The following is a 21,802-nucleotide window of genomic DNA, read 5'->3' as shown; positions in this document are numbered from 1 at the left end:
TTCCGGATACTTTTATATCGTAGTAATAATCTTATATTTTATTAATACTTATATCTTAGGATGCTCTAGTAATAAATTTCCGGATACTTTTATATCGTAGAAATACTCTTATATCGTATTAATACTTATATCTTAGGATACTCTAGTAATAAATTTCCGGATACTTTTATATCGTAGAAATACTCTTATATAGTATTGATACTTATATCTTTGGATACTCTAGTAATAAATTTCCGGATACTTTTTTAACCGAATATTAATGAGAAATAAGTACAAAAACAATGCAACTCAGCATACTTCAGGATTTAGCCTGATTAATATTTATATCTTAGGATACTCTAGTAATAAATTTCCGGATACTTTTATAACGTAGAAATACTCTTATATCGTATTAATACTTATATCTTAGGATACTCTAGTAATAAATTTCCGGATACTTTTATATCGTAGTAATAATCTTATATTTTATTAATACTTATATCTTAGGATGCTCTAGTAATAAATTTCCGGATACTTTTATATCGTAGAAATACTCTTATATCGTATTAATACTTATATCTTAGGATACTCTAGTAATAAATTTCCGGATATTTTTATATCGTAGAAATACTCTTATATAGTATTAATACTTATATATTTGGATACTCTAGTAATAAATTTCCGGATACTTTTTTAACCGAATATTAATGAGAAATAAGTACAAAAACAATGCAAGTCAGCATACTTCAGGATTTAGCCTGATTAATATTTATATCTTAGGATACTCTAGTAATAAATTTCCGGATACTTTTATATCGTAGAAATACTCTTATATCGTATTAATACTTATATCTTAGGATACTCTAGTAATAAATTTCCGGATACTTTTATATCGTAGTAATAATCTTATATCTTACTAGCTGTTGGGGTGGCGCTTCGCGCCACCCCATGTTCAAGGACTATTGTTTCAGTACGATGATCCATAGAGAAAAAACGCAAATCTGTGTTCTTTCTTCTTGCAAAAAATACAAAGTTCAACATTTATTGCAAATAAGAGAGTAGTATGGGGTCTATCTGTCCCCACACAACCCCCTACCAATGGACTATTGGAGTTGCTAACACCTTTTTTGGCATCATTTCAAGAATATGCAAACTGGTTTTCAAGAACTTCGAGGATTTAAAGAGTGATGTGTTATCTAGTATTGTACAATCATTCATCTTGTTGGTAAAACAATACAACGAATATAAGCGGATCTATATCATGATTTCCAAAAGTTTCTTGGCGTGTTTCTGAGAATTTCAAGAATGAGACATAATCTGGTATTACGTAATCATTCATGTTGTCACAAAATAATATGTTTTATGACAACCCTAACATGTAGTCCTTTGGGTTAACAAGTTAGCCAAAAACATGTTTTAGCTTCTAAGCAGTTTTCCATTGATTTTATGAAGCTTATTCCTGGTGTATGAATCGACCGTGAGACCTACAGGTGGTAGAAGAACGATATGTTACTTGACTGATCAAACAAGTATAATACTGGAAATGCTTCACCGCTTGTACCGCACCGTAAAGATCTCTTGACATATTATCCATTTTCCCAAAATTAATCGATAAAACTTTACTTAATGTTGAAACTAATTGACACCTTCCCTTATCTTCCATTTGCATTAATAAGACACCATAAGCAATTGAGCTAGTATCAACAGCACTATAAAATCCTTTTGAGTAATTTGGGAAACCAAGAAAAATGAATTCTGGATTACTTAACTGATCTTTCAATTTAAACAATTTTTTACCCTCCTCTCGATCCCACTTAAACGGAACCCCCTTTCTCTAAAGTTTATTCAATAGATAAGTTAATTCTTTGAAATTTAAATAAAACAGGTGATACCAAATTGCCGAACCTATAAATCTACGTAATTCACTGACATTTTTTAGCCTAGATATTTTACGGATGCTGTTAAGTTTATTCGCTAGTGGGCTGATACCTCGGGAAGAAACAGAAAATTCAAGAAGCTCAAAATTCTCTAAAAAAACTTATACTTCATGTTACCCAATTTCACATCACACTCCAAGACCCTCGCAAAAACCTTTTCAAAATCTTAAACATATCATCTAATATTGGTATGTTTGTACTGGTAAGATTGTAGACGAATCTTTCAGAGCTAAGGGTTCTCGTAAAAAGGGGATACTGCAAGAATTTCTTTTCTGTAAACTATGTATTTATTGAACAAAGTAAATATGAGCACTTGACTGGATTAAGACAAGACAGGAACTAGCTTCAACAAAAGCATCGTAAATTCTTTAAACCTGTGTCCTACTTAGGCTTTTAGAATCCAATATAGATTGCAAGATATAACTGACCCACATTGCATTGAAATTACATGGTATTTTTCCCGCTCTAAGACTTACATTTAAAAGGTTAACCCCCAACAGACCTCAAAATCCCCATTATAGGGGAAAATCCATAGAATGGAAACACTGACTTACATTGGACAAAGGTTATCATAACAATCAGTTTTATCTTAAACGTGAACGCAACGTAATCTTTAGCCTTAACAAACAGTAATAAATTTCCGGATACTTTTATATCGTAGTAATAATCTTATATCTTACTAGCTGTTGGGGTGGCGCTTCGCGCCACCCCAACACCTAGTTGGTGGGGGCGCTTCGCGCCCCCCCCAAGCCCCCCCGCGCGCGTAAGTCGTTACGCGCCATAATAGTTACGCGCCATTGTAGTTGTGTCCCTATGTCCCACCTGTGAATATAGATATATATATATATATATATATATATATATATATATATATATATATATATATATATATATATATATATATATATATATATATATATATATATATATATATATATATATATATATATATATATATATATATATATATATATATATATATATATATATATATATATATATGGTTTTAACTACGTAAAACTTGCGAATATACAACATTCTTTGCTGTCCCATTGTCTTTGCATATAAATAGATTGTCAGGTTTACCGACTCTTGAACATGCAACATATAATGGTCCATGGGAAAACAATCTGTATTCAGATCTATACCTCATGATTCTAATGATTGCCCTTGAGCTTTGTTGATGGTGATTGCTAATCGACCATTCCCTGTCCCAGTGTCCCGGTCGTCATTTACATCCCCCTGTTTCCCCCGGTGTCCCCGTTGTAGTTGTGTCCCTGTGTCCCGGTCGTCATTTATATTCCCTGTGTCCCGGTCGTCATTTGTATCCCGGTGTCCCGGTCTGTATATACATTCGTTTTTTAGTTTTGTTTTTCTCCTTTATTTTTTTCCTTTTTTTTTCTTTTTTAGCTTATTTAGATTTTTAGATTTTTTAGTTTTTTTATTAGTTTTTAGTTTTTTTTTCTTTTTAGTTTTTTTGTCCCGGTCGTCATTTATATCCCCCTGTTTCCCCCGGTGTCCCCGTTGTAGTTGTGTCCCTGTGTCCCGGTCGTCATTTATATTCCCTGTGTCCCGGTCGTCATTTGTATCCCGGTGTACCGGTCTGTATATACATTCGTTTTTTAGTTTTGTTTTTCTCCTTTATTTTTTTCCTTTTTTTTTCTTTTTTAGTTTATTTAGATTTTTAGATTTTTAGTTTTTTTTTAGTTTTTATTTTTTTTTCTTTTTAGTTTTTTTGTAGTTTTTAACTTCTTTTTAGTTTTGTTAATTTTTTTTTTTACTTATGTCCTGGTCGTCATTTATACTCCCTGTGTCCCGGTGCTTTGTTGATTGCTAATCGAACATTCCTTTTGTCCTGGTCGCTTTCTCTTTGAGTGTCGTCATTTATTTTTTTCTTTTTTAGTTCTTTTAGTTTTTACCTTTTTTAGTTTTTTTTAGTTTTTTAGATGAAAATTTTTTTAGTTTTTTCCTTTTTTTCTTTTTAGTTTTTTATTGGTTTTTACCTTTATGTTAGCTTATTTTTCAGTTTTTTCCTTTTTTTTAGTTTTTTTTTATTTTTTATTTTTTTTAGTTTTTTACCTTTTTTTAGTTTTTTTAGTTTTTTTAGTTTTTTTTTAGTTTTTTAGCTTTTTTACTTTTTTTATTAGTTTTTAGTTTTTTTGTAGTTTTTGCCTTTTTTTAGTTTTTTCAGTTTTTTTTTAGTTTTTTATTGGTTTTTACCTTTATTTTAGCTTATTTTTTCAGTTTTTTCCTTTTTTTTAGTTTTTTTTTAGTTTTTAGTTTTTTTAGTTTTTTACCTTTTTTAGTTTTTTTAGTTTTTTAGCTTTTTTATTTTTTTTTATTAGTTTTTAGTTTTTTTTGTAGTTTTTGCCTTTTTTTAGTTTTTTTAGTTTTTTAGCTTTTTTATTTTTTTTATTAGTTTTTAGTTTTTTTGTAGTTTTTGCCTTTTTTAGTTTTTTCAGTTTTGACGTCACCTGATCCAGTTTTTTCAGGTGACGTCACCTGATCCACGATCCACAGATCCACAGACAACTTATTTTTATATATATAGATAGTTTTTTTTTTACTTATGTCCTGGTCGTCATTTATACTCCCTGTGTCCCGGTGCTTTGTTGATTGCTAATCGAACATTCCTTTTGTCCTGGTCGCTTTCTCTTCGAGTTTCGTCATTTATTTTTTTCTTTTTTAGTTCTTTTAGTTTTTACCTTTTTTAGTTTTTTTTAGTTTTTTAGATGAAAATTTTTTTTAGTTTTTTCCTTTTTTTCTTTTTAGTTTTTTATTGGTTTTTACCTTTATTTTAGCTTATTTTTCAGTTTTTTCCTTTTTTTTAGTTTTTTTTATTTTTTATTTTTTTTAGTTTTTTACCTTTTTTTAGTTTTTTTAGTTTTTTTAGTTTTTTAGCTTTTTTACTTTTTTTATTAGTTTTTAGTTTTTTTTTGTAGTTTTTGCCTTTTTTTAGTTTTTTCAGTTTTTTTTTTAGTTTTTTATTGGTTTTTACCTTTATTTTAGCTTATTTTTCAGTTTTTTCCTTTTTTTTTAGTTTTTAGTTTTTTTCGTTTTTTACCTTTTTTTTAGTTTTTTTAGTTTTTTTAGTTTTTTAGCTTTTTTATTTTTTTTATTAGTTTTTAGTTTTTTTTGTAGTTTTTGCCTTTTTTTAGTTTTTTTAGTTTTTTAGCTTTTTTATTAGTTTTTAGTTTTTTTTTGTAGTTTTTGCCTTTTTTTAGTTTTTTTAGTTTTTTAGCTTTTTTATTTTTTTTATTAGTTTTTAGTTTTTTTTTAGTTTTTGCCTTTTTTAGTTTTTTCAGTTTTGACGTCACCTGATCCAGTTTTTTCAGGTGACGTCACCTGACCCATCCACAGACAGACAACTTATTTTTATATATATAGATTAATACTTGTATCTTAGGATACTCTAGTAATAAATTTCCGGATACTTTTATATCGTAGAAATACTCTTATATCGTATTAATACTTATATCTTAGGATACTCTAGTAATAAATTTCCGGATACTTTTATATCGTAGAAATACTCTTATATCGTATAAATAATTATATCTTAGGATACTCTAGTAATAAATTTCCGGATACTTTTATATCGTAGTAATAATCTTATATTTTATTAATACTTATATCTTAGGATGCTCTAGTAATAAATTTCCGGATACTTTTATATCGTAGAAATACTCTTATATCGTATTAATACTTATATCTTAGGATACTCTAGTAATAAATTTCCGGACACTTTTATATCGTAGAAATACTCTTATATAGTACTAGCTGTTGGGGTGGCGCTTCGCGCCACCCCAACACCTAGTTGGTTGGGGCGCTTCGCGCCCCCCCCAAGCCCCCCCGCGCGCGTAAGTCGTTACGCGCCATAATAGTTACGCGCCATTGTAGTTGTGTCCCTATGTCCCACCTGTGAATATAGATAGATATATATATATGGTTTTAACTACGTAAAACTTGCGAATATACAACATTCTTTGCTGTCCCATTGTCTTTGCATATAAATAGATTGTCAGGTTTACCGACTCTTGAACATGCAACATATAATGGTCCATGGGAAAACAATCTGTATTCAGATCTATACCTCATGATTCTAATGATTGCCCTTGAGCTTTGTTGATGGTGATTGCTAATCGACCATTCCCTGTCCCGGTGTCCCGGTCGTCATTTACATCCCCCTGTTTCCCCAGGTGTCCCCGTTGTAGTTGTGTCCCTGTGTCCCGGTCGTCATTTATATTCCCTGTGTCCCGGGTCCCGGTCGTCATTTGTATCCCGGTGTCCCGGTCTGTATATACATTCGTTTTTTAGTTTTGTTTTTCTCCTTTATTTTTTTCCTTTTTTTTCTTTTTTAGCTTATTTAGATTTTTAGATTTTTTAGTTTTTTTATTAGTTTTTAGTTTTTTTTTCTTTTTAGTTTTTTTGTCCCGGTCGTCATTTATATCCCCCTGTTTCCCCCGGTGTCCCCGTTGTAGTTGTGTCCCTGTGTCCCGGTCGTCATTTATATTAACTGTGTCCCGGTCGTCATTTGTATCCCGGTGTACCGGTCTGTATATACATTCGTTTTTTAGTTTTGTTTTTCTCCTTTATTTTTTTCCTTTTTTTTTTCTTTTTTAGTTTATTTAGATTTTTAGATTTTTTAGTTTTTTTATTAGTTTTTAGTTTTTTTTCTTTTTAGTTTTTTTGTAGTTTTTACCTTCTTTTTAGTTTTGTTAATTTTTTTTTTTACTTGTGTCCTGGTCGTCATTTATACTCCCTGTGTCCCGGTGCTTTGTTGATTGCTAATCGAACATTCCTTTTGTCCTGGTCGCTTTCTCTTTGAGTGTCGTCATTTATTTTTTTCTTTTTTAGTTCTTTTAGTTTTTACCTTTTTTAGTTTTTTTTAGTTTTTAGTTTTTTTAGTTTTTTACCTTTTTTTAGTTTTTTTAGTTTTTTTAGTTTTTTAGCTTTTTTATTTTTTTTATTAGTTTTTAGTTTTTTTGTAGTTTTTGCCTTTTTTTTAGTTTTTTTAGTTTTTTAGCTTTTTTATTAGTTTTAATTTTTTTTGTAGTTTTTGCCTTTTTTTAGTTTTTTTAGTTTTTTAGCTTTTTTTTTTTTTTATTAGTTTTTAGTTTTTTTTTGTAGTTTTTGCCTTTTTTTAGTTTTTTCAGTTTTGACGTCACCTGATCCAGTTTTTTCAGGTGACGTCACCTGATCCACGATCCACAGATCCACAGACAACTTATTTTTATATATATAGATAGTTTTTTTTTTTTTACTTATGTCCTGGTCGTCATTTATACTCCCTGTGTCCCGGTGCTTTGTTGATTGCTAATCGAACATTCCTTTTGTCCTGGTCGCTTTCTCTTTGAGTGTCGTCATTTATTAGTTTTTTCCTTTTTTTTTTTTAGTTTTTTATTGGTTTTTACCTTTATTTTAGCTTATTTTTCAGTTTTTTCCTTTTTTTTAGTTTTTTTTTAATTTTTTATTTTTTTTTAGTTTTTTACCTTTTTTTAGTTTTTTTAGTTTTTTTAGTTTTTTAGCTTTTTTACTTTTTTTATTAGTTTTTAGTTTTTTTTTGTAGTTTTTGCCTTTTTTTAGTTTTTTCAGTTTTTTTTTTAGTTTTTTATTGGTTTTTACCTTTATAGTTTTTTTAGTTTTTTAGCTTTTTTATTTTTTTTATTAGTTTTTAGTTTTTTTTGTAGTTTTTGCCTTTTTTTAGTTTTTTCAGTTTTGACGTCACCTGATCCAGTTTTTTCAGGTGACGTCACCTGATCCATCCATCCATCCACAGACAGACAACTTATTTTTATATATATAGATTAATACTTGTATCTTTGGATACTCTAGTAATAAATTGCCGGATACTTTTTTAACCGAATATTAATGAGAAATAAGTACAAAAACAATGCAAGTCAGCATACTTCAGGATTTAGCCTGATTAATATTTATATCTTAGGATACTCTAGTAATAAATTTCCGGATACATTTATAACGTAGAAATACTCTTATATCGTATTAATACTTATATCTTAGGATACTCTAGTAATAAATTTCCGGATACTTTTATATCGTAGAAATACTCTTATATCGTATTAATACTTATATCTTAGGATACTCTAGTAATAAATTTCCGGATACTTTTATATCGTAGAAATGCTCTTATATCGTATTAATACTTATATCTTAGGATACTCTAGTAATAAATTTCCGGATACTTTTATATCGTAGAAATACTCTTATATAGTATTAATACTTATATCTTTGGATACTCTAGTAATAAATTTCCGGATACTTTTTTAACCGAATATTAATGAGAAATAAGTAAAAAAACAATGCAAGTCAGCATACTTCAGGATTTAGCCTGATTAATATTTATATCTTAGGATACTCTAGTAATAAATTTCCGGATACATTTATAACGTAGAAATACTCTTATATCGTATTAATACTTATATCTTAGGATACTCTAGTAATAAATTTCCGGATACTTTTATATCGTAGTAATAATCTTATATTTTATTAATACTTATATCTTAGGATGCTCTAGTAATAAATTTCCGGATACTTTTATATCGTAGAAATACTCTTATATCGTATTAATACTTATATCTTAGGATACTCTAGTAATAAATTTCCGGATATTTTTATATCGTAGAAATACTCTTATATAGTATTAATACTTATATCTTTGGATACTCTAGTAATAAATTTCCGGATACTTTTTTAACCGAATATTAATGAGAAATAAGTACAAAAACAATGCAAGTCAGCATACTTCAGGATTTAGCCTGATTAATATTTATATCTTAGGATACTCTAGTAATAAATTTCCGGATACTTTTATGTCGTAGAAATACTCTTATATCGTATTAATACTTATATCTTAGGATACTCTAGTAATAAATTTCCGGATACTTTTATATCGTAGTAATAATCTTATATCTTACTAGCTGTTGGGGTGGCGCTTCGCGCCACCCCAACACCTAGTTGGTGGGGGCGCTTCGCGCCCCCCCCCCAAGCCCCCCCGCGCGCGTAAGTCGTTACGCGCCATATTAGTTACGCGCCATTGTAGTTGTGTCCCTATGTCCCACCTGTGAATATAGATATATATATATATATATATATATAAAAATAAGTTGTCTGTGTGTGGATCTGTGGATCTGTGGATCAGGTGACGTCATGTTTGTCCGCATATGACGTCTGAATTATTTCACACTAATACAAAATAAGAAAAAAAACTAAAAAAGGTAAAAACTACAAAAAAAACTAAAAAGAAAAAAAAACTAAAAAAGCTAAAAAACTAAAAAAAAACTAAAAAAAGGTAAAAAACTAAAAACTAAAAAAAAACTGAAAAAACTAAAAAAAGGCAAAAACTACAAAAAAAACTAAAAACTAATAAAAAAACTAAAAAATCTAAAAAAACTAAAAAAACTAAAAAAACTAAAAAAAGGTAAAAAACTAAAAAAAAACTAAAAACTAAAAAAGAAAAAAACTAAAAAAAGGAAAAGACTGAAAAATAAAAGAGAAAAAGAAAACTAAAAAAATATGAATAAAAATACAAAAAAATAAAAAAGATAAAAACTACAAAAAAACTAAAAAGAAAAAACGAAAAAAAACTAAAAAAGCTAAAAAAATAAAAGAAGCAAAAATCTAAAGAAGGTAAAAACTACAAAAAAAAAGAAAACAAAATAAAAAAATCTAAAAAAGCTTAAAAACTAAAAAAAAACTAAAAAAAGATAAAAAACTAAAAAAAAAACTAAAAAAAGGAAAAAACCATAAAATAAACTAAAAACTAATAAAAAAAAATAAAAAAAGCTAAAAAACTAAAAAAACTAAAAAAAATAAAAAAAGGTAAAAACTAAAAGAACTAAAAAAGAAAAAAAACTAAAAAAAGGAAAAAACTGAAAAATAAAGGAGAAAAAGAAAACTAAAAAAATATAAATAAAAATAAAAAAACTAAAAAGATAAAAACTTCAAAAAAAACTAAAAAGAAAAAAGAAAAAAACTAAAAAACCTAAAAAAAGGTAAAAACCAATAAAAAAAACTAAAAACAAAAAAAGGGAAAAAATGGGACACAACTACAACGGGGACGCCGGGGGGCACAGGGGGATATAAATGACGACCGAGACACCGGGACACATGGAATATAAATGACGCCCGGGACACTCAAAGAGAAATCACAGACTGGGACACCGGGACACAAATGACGACCGGGACACAGGGACAAAACTACAAAGGGGATGCCGGGGGGCACAAGGGGATATATAAATGACGATGGCGACACAGGGAATGGTAGATTAGCAATCACCATCAACAAAGCTCAAGGGCAATCTTTAGAATCATGAGGTATAGATCTGAATACGGATTGTTTTCCCATGGACCATTATATGTTGCATTTTCAAGAGTCGTTAAACAATCTATTTATATGCACAGACAATGGGACAGCAAAGAATGTTGTATATTCGCAAGTTTTACGTAGTTAAAAACATATATATATATATATATATATATATATATATATATATATATATATATATATATATATATATATATATATATATATATATATATATCACAGGTGGGACATAGGGACACAACTACAATGGCGCGTAACTAATATGGCGCGTAACGACTTACGCGCACGGGGGGGCTTGGGGGGGCGCGAAGCGCCCCCACCAACTAGGTGTTGGGGTGGCGCGAAGCGCCACCCCAACAGCTAGTATATATATATATATGTTTTTAACTACGTAAAACTTGCGAATATACAACATTCTTTGCTGTCCCATTGTCTGTGCATATAAATAGATTGTCAGGTTTACCGACTCTTGAACATGCAACATATAATGGTCAATGGGAAAACAATCCGTATTCAGATCTATACCTCATGATTCTAATGATTGCCCTTGAGCTTTGTTGATGGTGATTGCTAATCGACCATTCCCTGAGTTGCCATCGTCATTTATATATCCCCCTGTGCACCCCGGCGTCCCCTTTGTAGTTATGTCCCTGTGTCCCGGTCGTCATTTATATTCCCTGTGTCCCGGTCGTCATTTGTGTCCCGGTGTCCCAGTCTCTGATTTCTCTTTGAGTATCCCGGGCTTCATTTATATTCCTTGTGTCCCGGTGTCCCGGTCGTCATTTATATCCCCCTGTGCCCCCCGGCGTCCCCGTTGTAGTTGTGTCATTTATATTCCCTGTGTCCCGGTCGTCATCCCGGTATACATTCGTTTTTGAATTGGTATATGATGAAATAAATTTTTAATTTTTTCCCTTTTTTCCTTTTAGTTTTTTTTATTGGTTTTGACCTTTTTTTAGGTTTTTTATTTTTTTTCTTTTTTCTTTTTAGTTTTTTTGAAGTTTTTATCTTTTTAGTTTTTTTATTTTTATTTATATTTTTTTAGTTTTCTTTTTCTCCTTTATTTTTCAGTTTTTTTCCTTTTTTTAGTTTTTTTTTCTTTTTAGTTCTTTTAGTTTTTACCTTTTTTAGTTTTTTTTAGTTTTTTAGATGAAAATTTTTTTAGTTTTATTCCTTTTTTTCTTTTCAGTTTTTTATTGGTTTTTACCTTTTTTTTAGCTTTTTTAGTTTTTTTTCGTTTTTTCTTTTTACTTTTTTTTAGTTTTTATCTTTTTTATTTTTTTTTATTTTTATTCTTAATTTTTTTTTTATTAGTTTTTAGTTTTTTTGTAGTTCTTGCCTTTTTTAGTTTTTTCAGTTTTTTTTTAGTTTTTAGATTTTTACCTTTTTTAGCCTAACCAGGATTTGAACCTGGGACCTTCATTCTCCGTTCTGACACCCTCTCTCACCGAGTGACTACTCCAGCATGTTCATTTTGGTGTTTTAAATGGTATATTATTAACCAAATTAATGTGTTTTACAATATACTAAGCATCGTCATAACAAAAATGACGACAACTAATTTCATGACGTCAGTCAACACAGAAATTAAGTCATGAAATTAGTTGCCGTCATTTTTGCTTTGACGGTGACGTCATTCAAGTTATATAAGACATATGTTCACGTAGAAATCTATTAATGTTTAAGTTTACAATGACTGATGAAGATGCTCAAAGAGTCTATGCCAAAAAACTTGCTGCTGATAGAGAAAGTCAGAAAAGAAAGCGTGCCGAGGAACTATCAGCAGCAAGTTTTTTGGCATAGACTCTTTGAGCATCTTCATCAGTCATTGTAAACTTAAACATTAATAGATTTCTACGTGAACATATGTCTTATATAACTTGAATGACGTCACCGTCAAAGCAAAAATGACGACAACTAATTTCATGACGTCAGCCGACACAGAAACATGACGTCACCTGATCCACAGATCCACAGACAGACAACTTATTTTTATATATATAGATTAAAACTTATATCTTAGGATACTCTAGTAATAAATTTCCGGATACTTTTATATCGTAGTTATAATCTTATATCTTATTAATATTTATATCTTAGGATACTCTAGTAATAAATTTCCGGATACTTTTATATCGTAGAAATACTCTTATATCGTATTAATACTTATATCTTAGGATACTCTAGTAATAAATTTCCCGATACTTTTATATCGTAGTAATAATCTTATATCTTATTAATATTTATATCTTAGGATACTCTAGTAATAAATTTCCGGATACTCTTATATCGTAGTAATACTCTTTTATCTTATTAATACTTATATCTTAGGATACTCTAGTAATAAATTTCCGGATACTTTTATATCGTAGAAATACTCTTATATCTTATTAATGCTTATATCTTTGGATACTCTAGTAACAAATTTCCGGATACTTTTATATCGTAGTAATAATCTTATATCTTATTAATACTTATATCTTAGGATGCTCTAGTAATAAATTTCCGGATAGCCTAAAGCATCAGGGAAAACACATTTTTTTATCTAATAATCGTATAAAGTAAAAGCTATTAGATTTATAGTTTGTTCTTAAAAAATAATCAGACTAATTTTTTACTTTTTAATAGCAATGTCCTTCAAATTGGGCAAGATTGATCGTAATCTTGAAATCCAGGCCATATTAAGGGGGGGCTAAGGGTTTTTAACCCTTTTGGCCCAAAATTATTGTCCAACTCGTAAAACATAATAAACATGCATACAAAAATGATGATGATTTTTTTGATTTTTTTGTAGCCCTCCCCCTTCCCAATCCTTCTCGAACATAAATCCTGGATACGGCGCTGCTTGAAGCATAAACTAAGGTTTATGAAGTCAGTTTTAGTTGATTTTTCGTTGACTAGAATCTTCGATAGAAAAAACTAATAGCCAACAAAAATGCTATTGCATGATTATAGTCATATTTGTGAGCAAAGGCGAAGTCTGTAGGTACCTAGATAAGGTGCCTTGAAATAAAAATCATAGCAACACAGCATATTACTGTAGTACTGCATCACATAGTGTGACACAAAAATAGTTAATTTCATAGTCTAGGGGGTCATTTTTTCGATTTCTTAATGAATTTACCCCCCCCCCCAAAAAATGCTTACAAATTTATGGCACACCATCCACACCCCACACACTTGGTGCCCCTGATTACAGATTATAGAGAATAGTATTACGTGGTGATTATTCACAACCTCACACGACAAGAGGCAGTCTCTAAAACGAAAAAACAATTATTTTCTTTTTATTTTTCCAGTATTTCAGCTCTAGCTTTCGATATGACACAAACACAAACACAATCAAAAGCAGAATCAATGAAATAAAAATAGCTCTTTTTAAAAAAGCTTTGTCAGAAATATGTTTTGAAGATACAATTTTCAAATTTAAAACTTTAATATTTGAAGCCCTTTTTATCTGTCGTTCCCGATAGCTGATCAAAATTAAATCAGATTTAAAATTAACTCTTAAAAAACCTAAGTTGTTAATTGAAAAGGAATATAAAATTTGTTATTTACTGCTCCTACGCTTTATTTTGTTTATTTATTTAGTTTTAACTAGCGAAATATTTGTCACTTTTAAAATTATGTGTCATGGGAACAACCAACAGGCCGAGACGGAACATTTCTAAATGATCAAAACGCCATGTTAAATAGACTTTGAGTCAGTTCGAGATGACAAGGATATTTAGAGGAGTATTTTTTGCACTTATCTTTATAAAGGAGTCTTTTTCTTATGCAACTCGATTTTAGTAATGGTAAACGGTTAGATGTGTCATATTTGGAATTTTATAGAAGCAGAAGAAGAACAAGACTACGCATTGTTATTCCGTAAAAGAAAATGTTTGTTTTTTAATTGAATTAAAATAAAAACTTACCATAGAACTGCTTGGAATGAAGGGACTGAAGCAAGCCAAAGAAAAGCAGGAAGTTTACTAGCATGATATACTAAAATATGAAATAAGAGGTGATAATAAAGTCAGGGGTAAATAAAAGAATAGAAATGAGTTCATTTTCACTATATATAGAGAAAAGCTGACGCATGACGCATTTAGCTGCTACATTGCTGACGTAAAAATTAATATATTTTTATTATAAAGAAAGAATTAACATTTCAATCATACAAACTAGAAAAAAAGCCTCATTTCCAAATATAGCCTTGTTCACCCTTTTTTGATATTGTGTTTCTCAAATTAAACGTAATTGCCATGGAAACTTAGCTTTTACTATGCAAGGGTTGACTTTTTGTTTGTACACATACGCTCTCAAGACCTTGGCAAAAAAAAACTTTGGGATGTCTGTCCCACTCTTAGCGAAAGAACTAAAAACCCAATTTTTTTTCCGTTTGAGGCTAATATTTACCAGCAAATCAGCAGATAGGTGGTATTTACACTTGTATTTAGCAAAGTCTAATCAACTCTCAGGCTAGGTGCAAAAACAGATGTCAGTATTTCATGACGCATATCAGTTTAAATTGAGCAATGAGTTCATAAATAGACCTACCTGCTCCTCAGAGCCTCCAATTCAGTGTAAATAAACTTAGTATCCTTTTAGTATAAGCTTTCAAAGGGGTCCAAAAGGGAGAGAGGCAATTTCAAAGCCTTAAATTCGATTTTGTAAGGTTTTTTTTGTACAGCTATATAAAATAAAAAAAATATTACTCTAGATTTTAAAAATGTTTTTCTTGCATCTCCTCCATTTAAAAAATAAAACCTTGCCCCCATGAAGAGAAGAGATATCTAGACAGTACGATCATCTCCTATCTCAACCATTAGGCAAAGCTGGACCACGGTGCAGCTCCTCCGGAGAACATATAAACCAAGAGATATGAGCAAAGAGATATCTCTACTGAGCCCCCATACTGTTTTTGTATGAATTAACGCCCCTGTCAACGTTACCTAGTCTTAGAACTTATGAAACATTGACGTTGATTAATTACGAGTAATTTTAGCTAGCTGATTCTTCTGACTGGATCTGACTACTATGCTTACGTCTTAAATTGATAAATTTATTCTTGAAAACCCAGTAAAAGTATTGGCCGATAGCAATCATAAATCGATATTTCAGTGGCTCTGCTTTTAATGCTGCTACAACTACTAACACTGCAACCACTACGACTACTACTACTACCAATACTACTGCTATTACTTTTACTGCTACTACTACTGCTATTGCTACTACTACTACAACTATTCCAACTACTATGACTATTACTAATACTAAAATACTACTGCTCCTGTTACTACTGCTACTACTGCTGCTACTAGTTTGTATGCTATACAAATGAAAGATCTAAAGCCGAACTGGCCAGCCATGACAAAAAAAAACAACAATGAGAGAAATCTCAACCATGAAGAAACAAACGGGACTATGGCCAGTAGAAAGAAAAGATGAAACGACGCGGATATTTTGCCTGGATGAAACTAGGCTTCAACGCTGAAGGAAACAAAGACAAAAACTAAAATAACGTAAAAACAAATAAATCCAAAACCAAGAAATAAAACAACCAATATCAATATCTACTGAGACAACAGGTCACAGTAATGACAATCGTAGATACTGATAATCATTGATATTAGTTATTTTATTTCCTAGTCTTGGATTTTTTTTTTGGGTTACTTTAGTTTTTATCTTTGTTTCTATCAAAGTTGAAGACACGTCGTTTCATACAGGCGAAATAACTGCGTCGTTTTAGTTTTTATCTTTTCTTTCTACTGGCCATAGTCCCGTTTGTCTCTTCACTGTTAAGATTTCCCTCTTTGTTGTTTTCGTATGCTAGACAGTGGTGTAGCTTCATTTGTCATTGATATTGGCTTTTTTTTGTTGTCCGCAAGTAAAGCCGTATTCAAGACTTTTGTTTTAAGGGGAGATGAACTATTTTTTATATATTCTAGCTTGGTCTTTTGTTTTGTTTCATTCAGTGTTTCTTCTGCTTTGTTCTAGTTTATTTCAAGAGGTCAGTTTTTCCTCTTTCTTTTTTTTGAGCACTGAAGACAAATTGGTCCTTGCTGTAATATCTGCTTTTGTCATTTTCGTTTCTTTGCTAATCACCGGCTGATGTTCCTATTGTCTTCTTCGAACATTTAATTATTTCTTCTTTGTCATTCAGAATGTATAGCCAGTGTGGTCTTAGGTTGTATATTTGGTACTTTTCTACGAATAGGACAATTTTTTCTTTGAGGGGGGGGGGGGGTCCTTAAACCCTATAACAGCCCCCCCTCTTGGATTTGACTTTGATTATAAGGGATTTCGCAAATAAACTACCCACGAAAACAGATAGAATCGAATTTACTGATAAAACCTAAAATTGGCCAAACTTCAGAACCTTAATTGTCACAATACAGTATATTCATCCTATGTCTGCAAAAAACAGCATACGTCCTGCTGAGATGTATCGTATCAAAATTACACTTACCATTTCTTCAAGATTTCTTTAAGGAAGTTCTTAAGAGAAAAGTAAAATACTAACATTGATTTCCTAAGCCGAGACTGGAAAACAGTGGTTTGTGTACTTGCGCAAGAATCCGGTTGTAAACATTTTTTTCTGTCCGGCTTATTCATATAAATATGGCTTAGATTCTGTCAAATGTGTTCGTAATTACCAAACTGCTATTCCTGGTGACCGTACAATTTTCTATAGGACAATTCGTAATTTTTAATTGTTTTCATTTACTTTTGTAACAGTTGGTATAAAAGCAATAGTAGTGACAGCTCAAATAGTGAAATATAGATTCTGAATTTTTTTTTTAGTAAGTCGGGATTTTTCCATATTCAGAGGGATTATTCCATACATTAGGATATACGAAAAGTGTGGTTCAATCCTGCTTTCTAGGACTATAATGAGAGAAAGGTTGAGATGGCTAGCGCACGTGCTGCTAAAGAAGGATGACTGATGGCCAAAGATTATCCTTTTGGCCAATCGTCTAGGGCTAAACCGAAAGCAGGACATCCGTGGTCGGGGTGGGAGGGTGTCGCAAAGAGGAAGGCTTTGAATAGATTGGAAGGGAGGAGGAGTGTGCGTTACTGTGTTGGCTGAAAATGTATATGTTTTAAACACAAAGACTCTTGAATAGACTTTTAATTCTTAGTGACGTATTGAATGACTCTTTAATTCACGACAAAGAAAGCAAAATAAGGTTTACTCAGGAAATATTTGTAAAAATGGTAGATTTCAATTGTTTTATACTTTTATTTTATATAATTTTATTCTTCTTAATCTTTTAACATGCCACGGTCAATATGTATATTTAAATTTTCCCATGACTTTGATAAAAGGACGGTTTTAAATAATGAATAGTATATTATTGCTTTTCAAACTTTTTTAGACATTTATGTCCTATGTTTTTTACCCTAGTACTCGAATTAGGCACTTAGGGACTTGTGACAGCGATTTTTAAAAGATATATCTTACCTCGGGATTGCATTACATACTTAGTAGTATGAAGTTGAAACTTTTGATAGCGTCGTCATTTAAATATTTAGCCCTTGTCATCAGTAATTTTTTATTACAGTCTTTTTGTGCTCTCTTACCAGTAAGGATAATTATTTTTCATTTGCAATATAATTTCATAGCCGGGAATAACTACACAAACCACACACCCCGCCGAATGCCAGGGTATTATTATAGAGGTAATTTCATTACCTGGTAAGATTATCGAAAAAACCGTTAATAGATGATTTGCAATGTAAGGGCGTTAGAACGCAGGACTTTTAACAAACAATAACTTAGTAACTTGAAGTAAAAAATTATAAAAGTAATTGTGTAAGTCTTATCGTACTCAAATTCAGGTTGTTTTTGCCTATGCACCTCAATAAATATTCATTCTTACAGATCTAATAAATCCTGATTCCGTTTGTTTGGCTTATTCCCAAATAATGTAATTTCTTATTTATTTATTTATTATTTACTTATTTATGTATCTATTAATTTACTGCTACCAGCAGCAATAACCCCTTGCTTTGTATGTAGAAGGTTAGGGGGTTGACCCCCCAAAAACTATTTATACGACTTTTAAAAACGAAACAAAAATGCATATAAACAAATTTTAGATGTGTTTTTTTAAGTTTTTTAAAACTAATTAAAATTTAATCTCTCATTTTTTAATGCTAATAAATTTTTGATAATTAATTTGAGACTTGTAAACTTATATAATTTAACAACTAAATTAAAGACTGGAAAGTGAGATCAAATCAGTTATATTCTAGGCCTAAGATTTACAAGGAAATTGCTTATAGCCTACATGGCTTTAATTAAGTTTAAGAAAATGTCATATTATTTTGTGTTAAAATCAAAGTCTGTGGTTAAAATAATAAATTATTATGTTTAATTTATCCAAGGCACTCCTAAAACCGGAAGATAAATATTAAATCAACCATGTTATCCAAATAAATTAATAATTAATGGGAATTAAATATAAACTCAAGTTAATCAAATAGTTTCTAATATGACTTTAAATCTAATTTAAGTAAAGAACACTAATATACAGCTTAAGTCATTAGCCGGTAGTGATAAAACAGAAGATGCACATTAGAAAGAGAGTCAAAAGAGGTGTGAAATCGTCATTAAGACGGAAAAAAAAGAAGAAGAGAAACACAAGGATAGCCAAACAATTGAAATCCTCGGAGAGCAGACATGTCATGACATTTGGCCATAAAGAGAACCCTAAAGAAACCAATTGAGGTTGTATGCAATATAATGGCCCATAATTAATGGCAGCATAAGAAGATATAGCCAAACCCATGCATTGTTGTTAACTTTAATAAAAGTAATCATATTGTATCAAACCTCTCTAAAAACATTATTTGAGCTTCTCAACTATACCAATAGGACACCCTACAATTAGTCAGGCCAGCTCTAAGGAAACGCTACCCAAGTTTCAATCCTCCTTAGGACAGTACCCCATACCTCCTCCAAGGGCAAGGGTACAACCGTTATATTACCACAACCAAATCTACTTTACCACACATATTTGCCATGAGAAAGATCACGGATGCGTGTTTGTTTTTTAATTTTTTTTCCCAGAAGTGAACATATCGAGCCAGTGATCCTAAAAGATCAGAAGTGTTCAGTTGATCGTCAATCAAAAGTTCTAGTGCCTTTTTTAAGTTCTTAAAAATATTGGAGGACAGCTAGCCCCCTTGCCACGCCCTTTTCCCCAAAGTCCTCCGATCAATATTTTGAGACAGCCATTTTGTTCAGCATAGTCAAAAGATCAAATGACTATGCCTTTGAGGATGACTTGACCCCCCACAGCCCCTGGGGAAGGACTACCTGCTATGAACTTTGCCCATTGTCTTCATTTAGTATTAGTTACTGGGTAGTATACAGACATCTTTGAGGGAGGGGGGTTTTCTGGTGGGAAGAGCGGTTATATGGGATCTTTCCATGCAGGAATTTTTCATTGGGGATGAAAAATTTCCGTGAAGATGGAGTCAGATTTCCCTGCATTGTTTAAAAAATGATCAGAAATTAAATAAAAAAATAAGTTTTTCAACTGAAAGTAAGGAGCAACATTAAAAATTTAAACGAACATAAATTATTACGTATATACGGGGTTTGCCCTTTTCTAAATTTCTCATTTTTACGCTAAGATTTATTTAAAAATTTTTAAAACGCTTATTAATTTGATTAAACGGATCTTTTTGTTTCAAGAGTCATTCTTAAACAATGGGAACAACAAGTCAAAACTTTAGCGTGAAGAGCGAGTTTTTGAGGAGGGGTCAGCCATCCTCATATATGCAATAATTTCTGTTCGTTTCAAACAGTTCGTGGTAACGAACTGTAGTAAGGAGCGACCCGGCTCAATAGTAACAGAAACTCTAAAAAAATGGAATTTTGATACCAATAGTTACATCGAAGAATTACATTCTTGCGCTGATTATAAGTTTCATTATAAGTTGATCATAAGTTTCATCAAGTTTAGTTTTACCCATTAAAAGTTACGAGCCTGAGAAAATTTGCCTTATTTTAGGAAATAGGAGGAAACATCCCCTAAAAGTCAAAGAATCTTAACGAAAATCACATTCAGCGTATCAGAGAACTCTACCGTAGAAGTTTCAGCCTCCTATCTACTAAAATATGGAATTTTGTACTTTTTTCCCAGAAGACAGATCACGGATGCGTGTTTATTTGTTTTTGTTTTTTCTTTCTTTTCCCCAGGAGTGATCGTATCGACCCAATCGTCCTAGAATGTAGCAAGAGGGCTCATTCTAACAAAAATTAAATTTTCTAGTGCCCTTTTTAAGTGACCAAAAAAATTGGAGGGCACCTAGGCCCCCTCCCATGCTCATTTTTTACCAAAGTTACTGGACCAAAATTTTGAGATAGCCATTTTGTTCAGCATAGTCGAAAAACCTAATAATTATGTATTTGGGGACGATTTATCCCCCCAGAGTCCCCGGGGGAGGGGCTGCAAGTTACAGACTTTGACCATTGTTTACATATAGTAATGGTTATTGGGACATGTACAGACGATTTCAGGGGGACTTTTTCACGTTAAAGGGGGGTAGGGGAAGGGGGCTATGTGGATGGATCGTTCCATGGAGGAATTTATCATGAGGGAAGAAAATTTCCATGAAGCGGCCGCAGGATTTTCTAGCATTGTTCAAAAGAAAACAATGAGAAAATAAATTTAAAAAAAGGTTTTTTTTTCTGGTTGAAGTAAGGAGCAGCATTAGAAACTGAAAGAACAGAAACCATTACATATATAAGGGGGTTCATCTCCTCCAGAGTGCCTCACTCTTTCGCTAAAGTATTTTTAGTAATTTCAACTATTTATTCTACGGCGTTTGTGATTCAGGGGTCAATCTTAAGGAATTGGGACCAAGTTGAAGCTTTGATATAAAGTGCGAGGTATTGACGAGGGGGAGAACCCCCTCATATGCGTAATAAAAATATACAAGTATAGAATTTCGTTACTAAGTTAATTCGTAAGTTACGTATATTTATTACTAATAAAAACGTTCGTAAAAAAATGAAAAGTTCTAGTTGCCTTTTTAAGTAGCCAAAAATTGGAGTGCAACTAGGCCTCTTCCCCCACTCCTTTTTTTTATCAAAATCGTCCGATCAAACTATGAGAAAGCCATTTAGCCAAAAAAAATATACAAATTTCGTTTTAATTATTCATGTTAGGTGAGCTAAAATCAAAACGTGCAATAATTCAAAAACGTTCAGAAATTAAATAAAAAAACAAGTTTTTTTAACAGCAAGTAAGGAGCGACATTAAAACTTAAAACGAACAGAAATTATTCCGTTTATGAAAGGGGTTGTCCCCTCCTCAACGCCTCGCTCTTTACGCTAAAGTTTTTTAATTTTTTCAAAAAGTGGAGTTATGAGAAAGTACCAACTTTAGCGGAAAGAGCCAGGCGTTGAGGAGGGTACAACCCCTTTCATAAACGGAATAATTTCTGTTCGTTTTAAGTTTTAATATCGCTCCTTACTTGCAGTTAAAAAACTTTTTTTATTTAATTATATTTTAATGTTGCTGCTTTGTTTCTGTTGAAAAAC

The 21,802-nt window shown here is 31.2% G+C and overlaps 1 protein-coding gene and 1 long non-coding RNA gene across 3 annotated transcripts in view; both read right to left on the bottom strand.

The window, feature by feature from the left end:
• LOC136027412 (PI-PLC X domain-containing protein 1-like) overlaps positions 1–16,786 on the bottom strand; it is a 50,932-nt gene extending 34,146 nt beyond the window's left edge. For both annotated transcript variants that reach the window (XM_065704650.1, XM_065704652.1), the window contains exons 1-2: positions 16,712–16,786; positions 14,175–14,244 (exon numbers count right to left, since the gene is read on the bottom strand). In XM_065704650.1, coding sequence (XP_065560722.1) covers positions 14,175–14,244; positions 16,712–16,714 — 73 coding nt within the window. In that variant the 5' untranslated portion in view covers positions 16,715–16,786. The remainder of the gene's footprint in view (positions 1–14,174; positions 14,245–16,711) is intronic.
• On the bottom strand, positions 3,462–5,760 carry LOC136027411 (uncharacterized). Its single transcript, XR_010617590.1, has 2 exons — positions 4,782–5,760; positions 3,462–3,995 (listed from the first exon to the last, which is right to left on the bottom strand). It is a non-coding gene; the product is annotated as an uncharacterized LOC136027411 (long non-coding RNA).
• Positions 16,787–21,802: the final 5,016 nt, after the last annotated feature.

This window comes from Artemia franciscana, chromosome 5 (assembly GCF_032884065.1).
Source record: "Artemia franciscana chromosome 5, ASM3288406v1, whole genome shotgun sequence".
Classification (NCBI taxonomy): Eukaryota; Metazoa; Arthropoda; class Branchiopoda; order Anostraca; family Artemiidae; genus Artemia; species Artemia franciscana.
This window is presented reverse-complemented; position numbering and strand designations above follow the sequence as displayed.